Here is a 13,612-nt window from a genome sequence, read left to right as displayed (position 1 = left end):
GGCAACGCTGCCGGTGAGGTCAGTGTAAGAAGGATTTATGGGCCCAATAATGTCCTTAGCACGGATGGAACGTCACGACATCCACACATGTAGAATAAAGTCCATTTATTCCATGGATTGGTGCAATATCACAGCATACATGATGGTGTAAGCTCACACACGTCCTCTAAATACATTTATGTCATGCTTTTCCTATGTACATTGCATTCACCCTCCTGTTCCTTTTTTTCCCCATAACTTTTTCTTGCACCTCAAAAGGTGCAAACTCGGCAGCTTAAGTTTTGGAGTTTTAGTGTCTGGGAAAGCAACAGCCGGCGAGCAATGGCTGCAGTTAGGTACAGCACAGCCAGCTTCCGGGCAGCCTTTCCACCCCCGTCCCTTCCCGTTCCCCCGCTATTCCCATCTTGGGACGCAGCTCACGAACCCCCGGGAGTGTCCCCTGCTGTTCCGTACCTGGGTCTAACACATAGTAGGGCCAAAGCGCTCCTGACTTGAGTTTTCCCAGTCCTTGGCCTCCCTCTCCTGGGCACTGGCTGCCAACGGTACCATAGTACGCAGAGCTTTTCCACTGCACAGAAATCCCCCCCCCCCCCCCAAGAACAAGGTGTGCAAACTCACTGCAGTGCTGCTAAGTGGCTTGTGAGCCAGTTCTCCCAGTGAGAAGGGGCAGTGCCCTGCCCTGCCAGCTCTAACGCATCCCTTTGCACTCACATACCTTGGCCCAGTTAGGAATGTTCTGTCCCGTTACAGGTGAGGATAAAATAACCCTGTGCTGCCTTCCAGCTTTGAGTCTAGAACCTATATCCAGAGGGTGGACCCAATCCAGACTGGCTGCTGAGTACTGAGAGGGGGGCTCACTTCTTCCTCCCTCACTGTGTTATACCAACAGAATAAAAACCAGCAGGATCTTATTAAGAGGGGTAAGGCAAAGATGCCACATTTATTGTAAATATAATGATAAAGCAAAAGATAAAAGTAAACAACGTTGTTTGACTACTTATTCCTATCACTACTTATTCCTTATACACACACACACATATATATATATAGAGAGAGATTCATTCACACAATCATTCATTCAAGTTCTGTATAGGTGTTATAGTTACCAGCCTAGAAGTTGCTCATGCCAAGTTACTGGCCAGGTAGCTTGGTCATGAGGATGGAGCCGAGTCTGTGTCAGATGCACCTGATGCTCCTGGAGGTTGGCAGCAGAACCAGAGATTCAAAGTCATCAGTCTTGAGAGTCCATTCTTATAGGAATTAGTTCCTATGTTAGTCTATGGGAGCTGTTTCATCCTGCTGTTGCTGATTCAATCAGCAGATGGCACATTCCTGTCCAAAGTGGCACATTCCTGGTGGCTCCACACTATCCAAAGTTTGTGTTTCTCATCCTTCCAGGTGATGGGGTGGATCCCAGTTTAGCCTCCGGGGGTTTTCTGGTCATCCACTTGACACATTCTTCGGCCGATGGATACTCCCTTTCTAGGCTGGCACCTCCCTAACCATTCATGTATATCAAGCATTCATCAGCATACATTCCATATCTTAACCGTATTTTAATTTACTGTCTCCACCACTTTCAGGGCGTGTGCTAATTCATTTGAGACTCCCGGCCCTTCAGGGTGGGGGGGTCTGTCCTAGGAGCCGTTGAATGAAGTGAAAGTCACTTAACGGGCGTATAGTGTTTGTTTACATTGTATCAATAACTTCAAGAACAAAGTCAATTAACTTGTTTGTAAATTTTACATAGTAATAAAGTGTCTTTCACAGGATAGATACAATCAATGGTTTCTACAGACAGTAGCTTACAAGTTTTAACAGAAGACCCAAGAGATTTTTGTACTTGGTGAAACTGTTGGATTTTAAAGTGTGGGGGACAAATTATGAGGGGGGTCACTGTCACTTGGGGGAATCACTGTTAGCACCTTCTTTAATATCCCTACAACTGCACTTTCTCTCTGTGCGCTGGCTTGGAATTTGCATTCTCCTGTTTCATTAACCATTTCCTCCCCATCTTTGGGCAAGGAAGAGCAGTGGGGATGCAGGAGAACTACGGGGCTTGTGCTTGTTAAGGACATGGGGGGAGGGGGTCTTCAGCACTGGTTCGCATCCAGCACGGATTTACGCTCTGGCAGCTGGGGAGAGTCTGTGTACCATGAGCCCAGCTCCCAGCGGCCGGGTGTCCCTCTCACACAGAGCACCATAGTAACGGACTCCATGTTGGCAATCTCTGGAGAGAGGTCAAAGGCTGAACGGACCACCCAGACTGAACAGGCCCCGCAGCCCTGGAATAGGGGCCTCTCCAGAGCAGGGTGGAGGCATATTGCAACCTGGGACTGATTCCGGCTGGACCCGTTCAGCGGGCGCCAATCTAGCCCTTTCATTACAAAGACATTAAGAAACCAAAACAAGGTGACAAGTCCAGAAAAGGGGTGACTGGCTGCCTGGGGATGATGCTGTGTCACTCTCAAGAGCTGTTAGCCAAAGGGCCTTCCCCTGAAAGCACACCTAGTACATTTCTGGTACAATTACACCATATGCCTGCAACAAGCAAGACTGACACGGCTGTGATTGGCCCCTTCACTGTCCCACGGCCTTGCAAACCCAGAAGCCAAATGCACCCCCGTTTTTGCCACCTTACATGGATCCCCTCCCCCCCATGCCAAATAAATTACTTTCACTGAACCCCACTTCCCTTCCTTGTTCTTCTCCAGTGCCTGGGGGAGCTTGGAGCATGCAGACGGGAGATCCCAGCTGTGAGGCGCCAGAGGTCACCAGCCCCTGCCCTCACAGCGAGGGAGAGCGGCCCGGCGCGAGTTGCTCAACGTCCAAAGCGACCGCATCTGGAAACCATTTCGACAGCTTTGCTCTCAGAAGTTGAACATTTCCTTTGCGGCGCCTGGCCTGCTTCCCTGTCATTTCCGAGTAGCTCGCCGGGTAAATACGAGGGGGCCATTTTGATTGGAGTGCATGAGGTGAAGCCCAGACAGGGGCATTCTGGGCCGCTGCACCCACTGAGTGGGACTCACTCCAGAGAAAGCTTTGTCACCAGTCGGAGTGGGTGACTAACCCAGCTCCCTTGGGTGCATTTGGGTGACGCACAGGGAGTTCTGGTCCCAGGAGTATCAGCCTGTGCTTCCTGCCATGTCCTGGCTGGCACGTTGGTCCCCACCCCTCCATGCTGCTGCCCCATATGGAGTCAGCTCAGGGAGATGCATGCTTTGCCCACTGTCTTTTCTCCAGCGTGGCCTGAGGGCGGCCAGCCGGCCCCGGGCTCTGTTCTCACACGACCCCGTTGTGTATGGGGTGAGTCCGCACCCTGTAGATGATGACAGCCGTGGCCGGGCACAGCACCATGGACGTCATGACCAGGATGGTGGCCAGGATGATCAGCACGATGACCCAGATGTCCAGGATGTGCTTGGGGATGGCAGACATGGTGGGATTTGGGCTGCTCATGACTTCCATCCTCCTCCTCTCTGCCACAAAAAGTAAGTGTTACGGATAAAGCAGGACACAGAGCAGTGCAGTCCAGAAAAGATCCTATAGTTATATATCCCATCCCTCATCTCCTCTTCCCCACTCACCCCATGCCTTCCCCCGTCCCTCTCCTCCATGGTTCCCCCCATCCTACCCCCTCCTCACCTTCCCCATCCCATCTCTAACCCCCTCCCTCCTCTCATTTACCCCTGGCACTACAGAATCACCAACTGTCTCTTTCCATCTCACTCCCGGCCTTTCCCAACCTAGGCTGAAAATACAACTTTCCTCCTCTGGTTTCTCAGGTCACATTAAGGCCTCCGCCTCCTCTACCCCCCCCACTTTGCTCTTTTTATTATCGACAACAATAGAGCAGGGCCACAAGCAGACGAAATAGCCTTTCGGGTGAGATTTTCAAACCCTACCCTGCATGTCTGGAGCTTGTCTGGTGCTGCTGCCTAATGTATTTGGAAACCCTGCGTAAGTTTTAAACTTTTACAAACTTCAGCGCTTCAAGGTACGTCCTTGGCACAATGTATTACTTTTGCAGACATCTGTATTTTGAAGCACTCTGTGCAAGGCAGACGTGGCAGAAATGTAAACTCGTGAACTCACATTTCAAACAAAGAAGTTTGGTTTGATGCTTAGAGAAGGGGGCTGGGTGCCAGGAGCCCCATTTCCAGCTCTTCCATTGACTTGCTGTGTGGCACTGACTAAGTACCTTACCAACTCTGTATATACATATATAATAAATGTATGTAACTCCATTTACCCGCTGTTAAGTGGCCCTTGCAAAGCTGCTGTGAGGAAGCCCAGCATATGCAAGGCTTGGATAAAAGCCGCTGTAAAATACTAATTGTTAATTATTTATTATTATTATATGACTTGAGAGAACCAAGCAGCGACCCAGGCATTCCGGCCAGTTATACAGTGATGTGTGCATTGCTGAGTGGAAATCTTTGAGATTAGTGAGAAGAAGAGCTCTGTGTAGCTCGAATGCTTGTCTCTTTCATCAGCAGAAGTTGGGCCAGTAAAAGATTTTACCTCACCCATCTTGTCTCTCTAATATCCCAGGACCAAAATGGCTACAACAACCCTGCACAGGAGAAATTCAGAATCTGACTACCACAGTATCAGTATAGATATTGTTTTAGGCTGGGAGTTTCAAATGAGACTAGGGGAGTTAGGTGCCTAAATCCACCATACAGTCAATGGAAGTTGGGTACCTAATTCCTCTAAGCACTTTGGAAAATCGCAGATTTAAACTCAAGGCCTTGTCTGCCAGTGTCACGTCTGTTTGCTCTGGGGACTTCCCCGGGGACTCAGGGATGGACGGTCCAACCAATGCTCTCCATCTTGGAGCTACTTTTCTAGCTTCTCTGCTAGGTTCTGACAACACCGGGCTGTAGGATTCATGCTGTGGCATCTTCCACTGGATTCTGCTCCCTTGAGGCATCTCTCTTCCCATAATCGTGGCCTTCTGAGTCATGGAGTTAATAGTTTAATTACCAGAAAATCATCAGATGACACCATTAGGTAGGACTGACGGGCTGTGTTTATCTTTCTGGTCTTTTATCCACCCCCGCACTGTCTGCTCCTCTTTCATGTCAACTTCAGAGTGTGCTAGTCTGCAGAGAAAACCTTCCTCTGCTTCCTCCCTCCTTCTGCAGAGCTTTCTCAGAGCTGAGCCCAGGGTCTGGATGTTATCTTGTTCCCAGAGCTTAGTGGAGCAGCAGGACAATCTCTCTCTCTCAGATCCTTATCTGGCCCTCATCATCATTGCATGTGAGCACCTCACACTCTTTTAATGCATTTATCCTCGCATGCACACCCCGGTGAGGTAGGGTAGTACTACATTCCCCCTTTGACTGATGGGAAACTGAGGCACTGAGCAGCTAAATGACTCACCCAAGGTCACACAGAGAGTCGGTGGTGGAGAAGGGAATTGAACATGGGCCTCCCGGTTCCTAGGTTACAGTCCTAACCATTGGACAGCCCTTCCTTTCTAAACAGGAGGGTCGGGAGGGGGGGAGGACATTCAAAGTAGGGCCCAGCGAACCTTTGTTTAAACAGAACCAACCATGACAAAGACCTGTCTCTGGGGTTCTCTGATCCATCTGCGTATGAACAATCAAGGTGTGACGGAATGAGCAGAGCTGTTTGTAATTCAATCCTGAGGGCGTTTGTTGGTGTAAGGGCTGTTACGCCAGCTAGACTGGTCTTCTGAGAGGGGACTGAGTCACTGGCTCTGCTCCCAGTCCCCCCCCAGGAGCCCCCATCCTTCCCCATAGAGCTGCAGGTAATGAGAGACCAGGAAGGGGAGAGATGTGTCTTTCCCAAGCTCTGAGCAAACACATTTCCCTGGGTGAGTCCGGGGCCCAGACCAGGCTCCACCCACTCCTGCATCACACATCTGTCTATGGAGGATGTGGCTGGAAGGGAGGAGTGGTTGAAATTGGCATGCGAGTGATGCAGGTCCATGCACTTCCATGTGGCAGGGGAGAGGCCTCCTTAGGTCATCAGCAGGTTCAGGCGTGTTTCAGGGCAAGAATTCGCTGGCACGTTTCAACTGACGTTAAAAGCTACTCTTCCAGCATAGTGGGGGCTTCGCTCAGCAAAGACGACCTGCTCTGTGCCCTGGCCCACCCAGAAAAGCAGTGGGGGCTGAGTCAAAAACAGACCCCTGGGAAGAACAAGCTTCTAGGTGAGCAGCAGAGGAAAGTTACCTTGGTCAAGGTGTAGATCTAGTAACCCCGGGGGTGACAAATGGTGCACACGCTTAGGGGCTGATCCTGCAATCCGTACTCATGTGAGTGGTCCTGGGGAAGTCCGTAGTGCCAAAAAGGCGCTTAGAGGCTATGGTGGTGGGCTTTCTAAGTAGGTATCAGTCTGGGAGAAAATATATGTCCTCGTTTGCCGTCTCAGTGATGCGCCTTGTCCATCTCAGATGGCCCAGAGACACAGCTCTGATTCTCCTCCTCCTAGAGGAGAGTCCATCCCGGGTGGGCACTAAAAACTTGTTCTGTTTGAGGTGTGTGGGTGAAATGCACAAGCCGATCTCCCTCTCCAGTGCATGCGCGAGTAAATGTTGGCCACCTCAGGTAACCCCAGGGAGAGAGCGGGATGGAATTATTTTGGCCCAAGCTCTAAATGGATCCTGACTGTTATTTCCGTTCCCAGCACTATAAATATGGCACATGCACCTGCTGGCACAAACCCTCTAATGGCGCCCTGCGTGCCATGGCACTCTGGAGCTGCTCAGCAAGGACTTCCACTATTGCAGGCGCTTGTCGTCACGCGAATACCAGCAAAGGTAGGGCGGGAGGAACCAAGGTGTCAAGCCTTCAGGGCCCTGCAGATAAGAGCCGTAATCTCAGCTAATGCTGGGGACGTTAGGTCAAAGCTCACGCAGATTCAAAGGACAGGCTGCACCCACAGCGGAGCCTTGAAGGGATTTCTGGAAACACGGGCTGTTTATGCAACCCCTGGGCCTGGTAATCGCTGCACATTCGCCCTCTGCGACATGAGTGCTCACTACTGCTACGATCCCACCAGCACTCGGCTTAGAAGCACAGAGGTTAAAGGTGGATGAGGCCTAGAAGGTCATCCAGGCCTTCTCCACTGTCCCTGCTTGGGGTTCAAGACCAAGATTCAGTGGCACTGTATTTGTGTCCGAACTGCCCCCATACCTATCTGCCCATAGTGTCGTTTTATGATTTGCCTAAGGAAACACCCCATAGGAGAGCAGGACCCACCAATTTTTGAAAACGGTGCTTGTGGCAAAAATGCCTACTCAGTGGAGCACCTAACGTGTGCAGTTCCTGCAACCGTGCCTGCAGCTGTGGTAATGTGCGTGCAAATGGACAGACACCTAGATGGTCATTTGTAGGTGCATTTACTGTGATCCTGTGCACACGTGTGGTGATGGTGCATGCAAATTAGGCTCAATTCGGAAAATGTTGGGTTAAGTGGCACCGAGCAGGGTACATCCCTGTGCTGTCAACTTTGGCGATCTGGGTTCGAATCTTAGCCTGCAGTAGGTTAAAAAAAGTAATGAAGCTTGGTGGCCTTAGTTTAGTGCCCACTGGATGGGTATCAACATCACCACTCGAAACGACACGTGGCACAACTAATTCAGCACTCTGTGCTCTGCACTGGAATAACAAAGACTGAGATGCATAGGCAGAGCTGAGAGAGGTGAAAGGTTTGGAATAAATAGAGGGTGGGGCAGGTTAGAATAAAACTCCATTGCCAGAATGGGGCACTTGCGTAAAATGCCTGATTCCAGCCAGCGCTGCCAGCCCCTCGCTCTCCTGGGCACTGGATCTCACCCCAGTTTATAAGATATTAAATGTCACCAGGGAGGAAGCAAGCTGCACTTAGGAACAGATGTCCCTTCCCCTTTGTCTGGGGTGAGGGCAGGGCCCCAGTGGGAGAGGGCAGGGCAGCTTCCTACATTCTGTAGCACAGTTCTGATTAGCGAGGTTTTGCACCATCACGCTCACCCACTCCGGATCCCAGCCCTAGGAAGCCACATGTCAGAGGGTCTATTCCCCACCTCCAGGGTGTCTCTCCTGTCCTTATCCACCATTCTGCTCTCACTCCCCCAGAGGTAGCCTGGTATCCCAGCTGGGCTGTATAACAAACCCTGAGCTCCGTAACGACATACGACAAGGAGACTTTTCTTTTCAATTCTTTCACCTTAAACTTCTGTTCGTTATTTTTTCCTCGCCCTTCAATTTAGAGAAGTATCTGAGGAACATGACAGGCTGGGCTTATTCTAACTCCCCAAAGGGTAAGGTGGCGATTGCTGACGCTGCCCATTATGTGGAACGGGTCGGTAACCAGTTTTACTGCTAGCTGCTCGAATGTCAGAAAGAATTCTCTCTGCAGGGAGCTAATTTCCATCATGTGCTTTCCCCACTCCAGCGCTAACACCAAAGCGCTTATGCCAGGGACAGCGAGGAGAGCTGCTCTCATGGCAGAAGGCTGAGAGATCCCAATGCCAAAGCAGCCATCATCCAATGCCGTATCAGGGCCAGCAACCCTGGTCTGGAAATAAACCTACAGCAAAGGCAATAGACTAGATTCTGATTTCATTTATGCTGGGGTCCATCAGTCACTTACTCCAGGGCATGTGAAAGTGAAGGAGGATCTAGCCCAGGCGGGGTAAGGCTGCTGCCGGAACAGGAGCAGCGACTTTCTTAACTTTTGAACATTCATCTATAATCATCTTTCAAAGATGTTTCAGGAATAAATTAGTCACTTTTCCTGAAGCATGGGGGGTGGGGGGGACGGGACGGGGGACTAGCTGACATAGAGGCGCACGGGGGAAACTAAGGACCAAAAGCTCCTGTTCGTCCTGTGGCTCTGTCTCTTCAGTGATTCGGCTCAGAGAGAGGGAGGGAGGGATAGCTAAAAGGGGAAACGCAGTGACCGCAGAATGAGGCAAAAGCAAAACATACTGATAAACAGGGAAGACCTGGACACACAGAAGAGATGAGAAAAATCACGTGGCCCCTCACTGTTGGTGGCTAAAGATCTCAGCAACAGCACACATGCACCCATGCTTTTCCTTTCTGGCATGAGTTGTGTTTTCAGAAGGCAGGACTGGACTAAGAGCCCAGGAAACAAGACTCTATCAAGCTACACTACTTGGGAGATTAATCAGACCCCCCTGCACTTGAGTGTTTGAAATTCAGGGGCCAAATCCAAATTTTGCACCTGGAGATCATCTCTAAGAACAAGACGCTGCTGTGCTTAAAAGCTAGTGAAAGAAAGAGCTAATAGTTACCTGCTGGCGTCCTGGGAGCTCGGCGACTAGGGGACTCCTTGGGAAGAAGAAGAGAGAGACTCAGACCATCTTCCAAGACAGCTAGCAGACAACTTTCCCAGCCACTACGCTGAACCAACAAGCTGGCTCGTAATTCTCTGTGTAAGAGAGGAAGATCGGTCCAGCCCTTCTGAGTCTTGACTCCGCCCGTCTGCCTGGAAGCCCAGAGTGTGTGTGTGTGTGTGGGTGGGGAAACACAGTGCGTGTATGAATCTCTCTCTGGTTAGAAAGCTGCTGTGTGCAGTTATGTGCAGCTCTCTGCCCACTCCCTCTCCAGGAAGAGGGAACGTACAGTCTGGTTGAATGGCCTTTGCCTCCCTCACTAATAAGGGAGTCTTTGTTTGCTGCCTTCTGGCTCAGTGCTGCCCAGTGCCCATGTACACGCCAGGAAAGCACGCACACGGTTTAAGGCAGTGGTGCTCAACCATGTACTCCTGGGGGTACACAGAGGTCTTCCAGGGGGTACATCAACTCCTCTAGATATTTGCCTGTTTTTAAAACAGGCTGCAGAAAATGCATTAGCGATGTCAGAACAAGCTAACATTTCATACGGACAATGACTTGTTTATACCGCTCTATATCCTGAAATGTCAGTACAATATTTATGTTCCAATTGATGTAGTTGATAATGATATGGTAACAATGAGAAAGGCGGCCATTTTTCAGTAACAATGTGCTGTGAGTTTTGTATTTTTATGTCTGCGTTTGCAAGCAAGGAGGTGAAACTTGGGGGTACGCAAGCCAAAGCAGACTCGTGAAAGGGGGACAGTCGTCTGGAAAGGCTGAGAGCCAGTGGTTTAAGGGTTCCGGCTGCTGTGGTCAGCGTGAAGGCAATGGTTGTCAGGAACTGGGGCAGGAGGAGCAACCAATCAAAGGTTTAAAAGTCATGGATCCTGCTGGCCCCAAGTCCTTCCTGCAAATCCCAGCACCTCTTCCATCGTTCCTACCCCATCCCTGCAAATCCTGCTGCTCCCCTTCCACCCGGTGCTCCAGTCCCAGGCATCCTGCACTGACCAGGGGCCTATATTTCCCAGCCACTTGCACCTGGAGGAGCCCTGTGTTCTCCAAACCATTTCCTTGCTATTCCTTTGGAAATTTAAAATGAAAGAAAGGAAGTGTACCAGGGAGCTCGCTGCCAGGCCCAAGACCGAAGCAGAGAGGGCCAAGGGCCGTCTGCTCATCTCCCCTGGGCTGCTTCTCCAATGCCAGGCGCGGGGAGTCTAGTGGCGCTAGGAGGAACCAGCTATTGTATCCACACTGAGCACCACCGGAGCCGGTCCCTTCTGTGCTCATTGTCAGGTGCTGGAAATGTGGGGACCCTGACTGAACTGCTAGGACCTGCGGCAGCACCGCACCAAGTCCCTTGTGGAGAGGGCTGCGGCTAAGCAGGAGTTCCTGGGCAGGGCCGGCTCCAGGCACCAGCGCAGCAAGCAGGTGCCTGGGACAGCCAATGAAGAGGGGCGGCACGTTCAGTTCTTCGGCGGCGGGTCCCTCAGTCCCTCTCGGAGGGAAGGACCCGCCGCCGAATTGCCGCCAAAGAGTGCAGCGGCGCAGTGGAGCTGCCGCCAAAGTGCCGCTGGAGCCGGCCCTGTTCCTGGGGGAGCTGGGAAGTCCTGGGGAGGGAAAACAGAGTGAAATTCTGCAGGAGAGGAGGGGGTGACACCACACTGAGTTCCCTGAGAAAACGGAGACACCTTCTTGGGTTGAGAACTCATTCATCCTCGTGGCTCTCCACAGCCAACCATTCTGCCAACCCCCAAGCATGCCCCATCCCCCCAAACCATAATTTTTAAAAACATGTCATAAAGCTGGGTTCTTCTTCTCTGGTGCCCAGGAGTCCTATTTCCAGGCCTTCCTCCACAGCCAAAAGGGCTAGAAACGTCCCTTCTTTATACACAAGAGCTGACGCCTGCATGGAATCACTTGTCTCCGGGAGCTGGGGCGATACGAAACGCAAGCCTGACCCTCAAGTCACGGGAATGGGCAATTCTGAGTCAGCACGCGGGATTCCCCAGTGTTCTGGGACACATTTGTTTTGCTAAGATTTGGCACGCAGCTCAAGATCCTGACTGATTGTGACAAAAAGGCCGGCTTTGTTCCTGAATCCCGATGGAATTTTCCACTACCCTGGGCGATACGAAAGGCCAAGGGAAAAAAAATCCATCCAGTCCTGCTGCCTCCAATCACTAAAACAGAGAGTCAAAACCAAACCAGAAGAACACCTCCACTCTTTGCAGCCACTCTTCTGTATAACACAGGGAAGCAGGGCTTGAGAGCAGCCGACAAACCTGGGGAAGGTATAAACACCGGGGAGTGAGAGGAGTTGTTTGGGGTGGTGCCTGCGGGAATAACTAGGAGCTAATAGGGTGAAAGGGAAAAGTGAGGCTGATAAACATCTTGCAGTGAGATGTTGTGAGCTAGTCTCCAGAGGGAAAGGCTGGAAGCTTCACTCCTTGAAACCTTTGCCATTAAGATGCTGGATAATGCACTGCAGGGAACAAGCCTGCAGTGGGAGGAGACTGAATCAGTTAGTAGGGCTTTTCCTGCTCTAATGTCTCTCTGAGAACGCCACAGCATGGAAGAGGTACACCTACAAGGGACTATCTATGTGGGGTACTTAGATGCCCATTACCCTAGCATCTGAGCAATCCGCAATCTGTATCCTCACAACACCCCTGAGAGGCAGGGCAGCGCTAGTATCCCTGTTTTACAGGGAAACTGAGGCACAGAGAGGCTATTTAAACTCCTAACCTCCACTGAAATCAAATGACTTGTCCAAACAGGAAGTCTGAGAAGGAGCAGGGAGATGAGGCCGGGTCTCCTAAGTGCTAGGCTGGTGCTCTAACCACTGGATCACCCTGCCTCGGGACGTTTTGCTACCATTCCCTTTCAGACGGTGTGAAACTATGCTGTACACAGAGCATGATTTGGTGATCATGCTGCCAACCCTAATGTTCCATCGGTTCTTACAATGACCCACAAACAATCGGAGGGCAGAGGCAAATTGCGGCTGCTTTTTCACAAGAAAGTCCCGTTCGGTCTTGGCTTGCCGGCGAAAGATTGTGGACCACATCCAGCTCTAACCAAAGTGGCTACAACTCCACTGAAGTCATTTGCGCCTGCTTACTCCCAGGCATCAATTAGGTCTCAGATCACCAGCATGAAGCAAACCAAGAGCAAAGAGAGTTAATGGAGTTAGAGAATTTCATTGCTACCTGAGGGTGTAGAAAGAATACCGAGTGGGTCAATTCAAAGGGATTGGGATGGAAAACAGCCTTTCACATCAAGCCAGGAAAGAATTTGGGGAGGGAAATAATGAGAACATAGTAGACAAGAATACGGTGGGGAGGGACTGCAACCTCAGAATGTGTCTGAGTAACAGGAAGCCACCTGAAATCACTACACCCACCTGCCTGAATCCCTAGAGAAGCGGAGCTGCATCTTGGTGAGAATGTGGGGAGACCAGGAGACTTTCTGCGCCCTTAATGAAGCTGGCTCAAGCCCAGGAGATTCTAGTGGGAAACCTTCCCAATAACAATGACCTGCAAACATGTGCTTCTGGGCCTCTCGCTGTCCTGCAACGCTTCCCAGTGGCGGATTACAAAACAGCACAAGTGAAAAACTTCTAACGCCTTTCTTGAGGACAGCCTGGCGGGAGGGAACTCCCCAGCACTCATCAGCTACTTTAATAATACAGTCGTCAGGAGGTAGCCATGTTAGTTTGTATCCACAAAAACAACAAGGAGTCCGGAGGCATTTTAAAGACTAACAGATTTATTTGGGCATAAGCTTTAAGGTGCCACTGAACTCCTTGTTGTTCTAATAATACACTGCGCTTCTGCAGCACCTTCCATTTGAGGCTCTCTAAGTGCTTAGCAATGATTAACAAGTTCAAATGCCCTGGGGAGGTAACTTATTTTCCTAATTTTACAGATGGGGAAACGGATGCTTGGAGCAGTTAAGAGACTCCCCAAGCCAGCGGCAGTGCTGAGACTGGAACCCAAATATCCTGACTCCCAATCCCATACTTTAATCCCTAGCGAGACCTGCTCTTAGCATCCATCTGGAACATATTCATGATGGATTAAGTCACAGATGCAAGGGACTCTCACAGGTAACCCACTGCGTGGTTACTTGTCTTTTTAGAGATAGAAAAGCAGTGAAAAGCAGGGCCTGTTGTACCAAATAAGTATGGTTTATTGAGCGTTCACTGCCACCACGTCACTTTAAAGGCGTGAGTTCCAGCTTCAGAGCCAATCTTTGAATGACAGAGTTCATCACAAAATCCACAGCATATGC

At 50.6% G+C, this 13,612-nt stretch overlaps 1 protein-coding gene across 1 annotated transcript; it reads right to left on the bottom strand.

Moving 5' to 3' along the window:
• Positions 1-911: 911 nt before the first annotated feature.
• SMIM3 (small integral membrane protein 3) lies at positions 912-12,812 on the bottom strand. Its single transcript, XM_005295796.4, has 3 exons — positions 12,723-12,812; positions 9,275-9,411; positions 912-3,479 (listed from the first exon to the last, which is right to left on the bottom strand). Exons 1-3 carry the CDS (start codon positions 12,752-12,754, stop codon positions 3,283-3,285), a joined length of 366 nt encoding a protein of 121 aa, XP_005295853.3. The 5' UTR covers positions 12,755-12,812; the 3' UTR covers positions 912-3,282.
• Positions 12,813-13,612: the final 800 nt, after the last annotated feature.

The sequence above is a fragment of the Chrysemys picta genome, chromosome 8, assembly GCF_011386835.1.
Source record: "Chrysemys picta bellii isolate R12L10 chromosome 8, ASM1138683v2, whole genome shotgun sequence".
Classification (NCBI taxonomy): Eukaryota; Metazoa; Chordata; order Testudines; family Emydidae; genus Chrysemys; species Chrysemys picta.
This window is presented reverse-complemented; position numbering and strand designations above follow the sequence as displayed.

Bases quoted from the DNA above. Each gene is read 5' to 3' on its own strand.
- SMIM3 (XM_005295796.4), bottom strand. From the start codon at position 12,754: ATGCAGCTCCGCTTCTCTAGGGATTCAGGCAG. The intron at 9,412-12,722 runs GTGGGTGTAGTG...TCTCTTACACAG, and splicing joins TTCTCTAGGGATTCAGGCAG to AGAATTACGAGCCAGCTTGT. The intron at 3,480-9,274 runs GTAACTATTAGC...TTTTTGTGGCAG, and splicing joins AGCTCCCAGGACGCCAGCAG to AGAGGAGGAGGATGGAAGTC.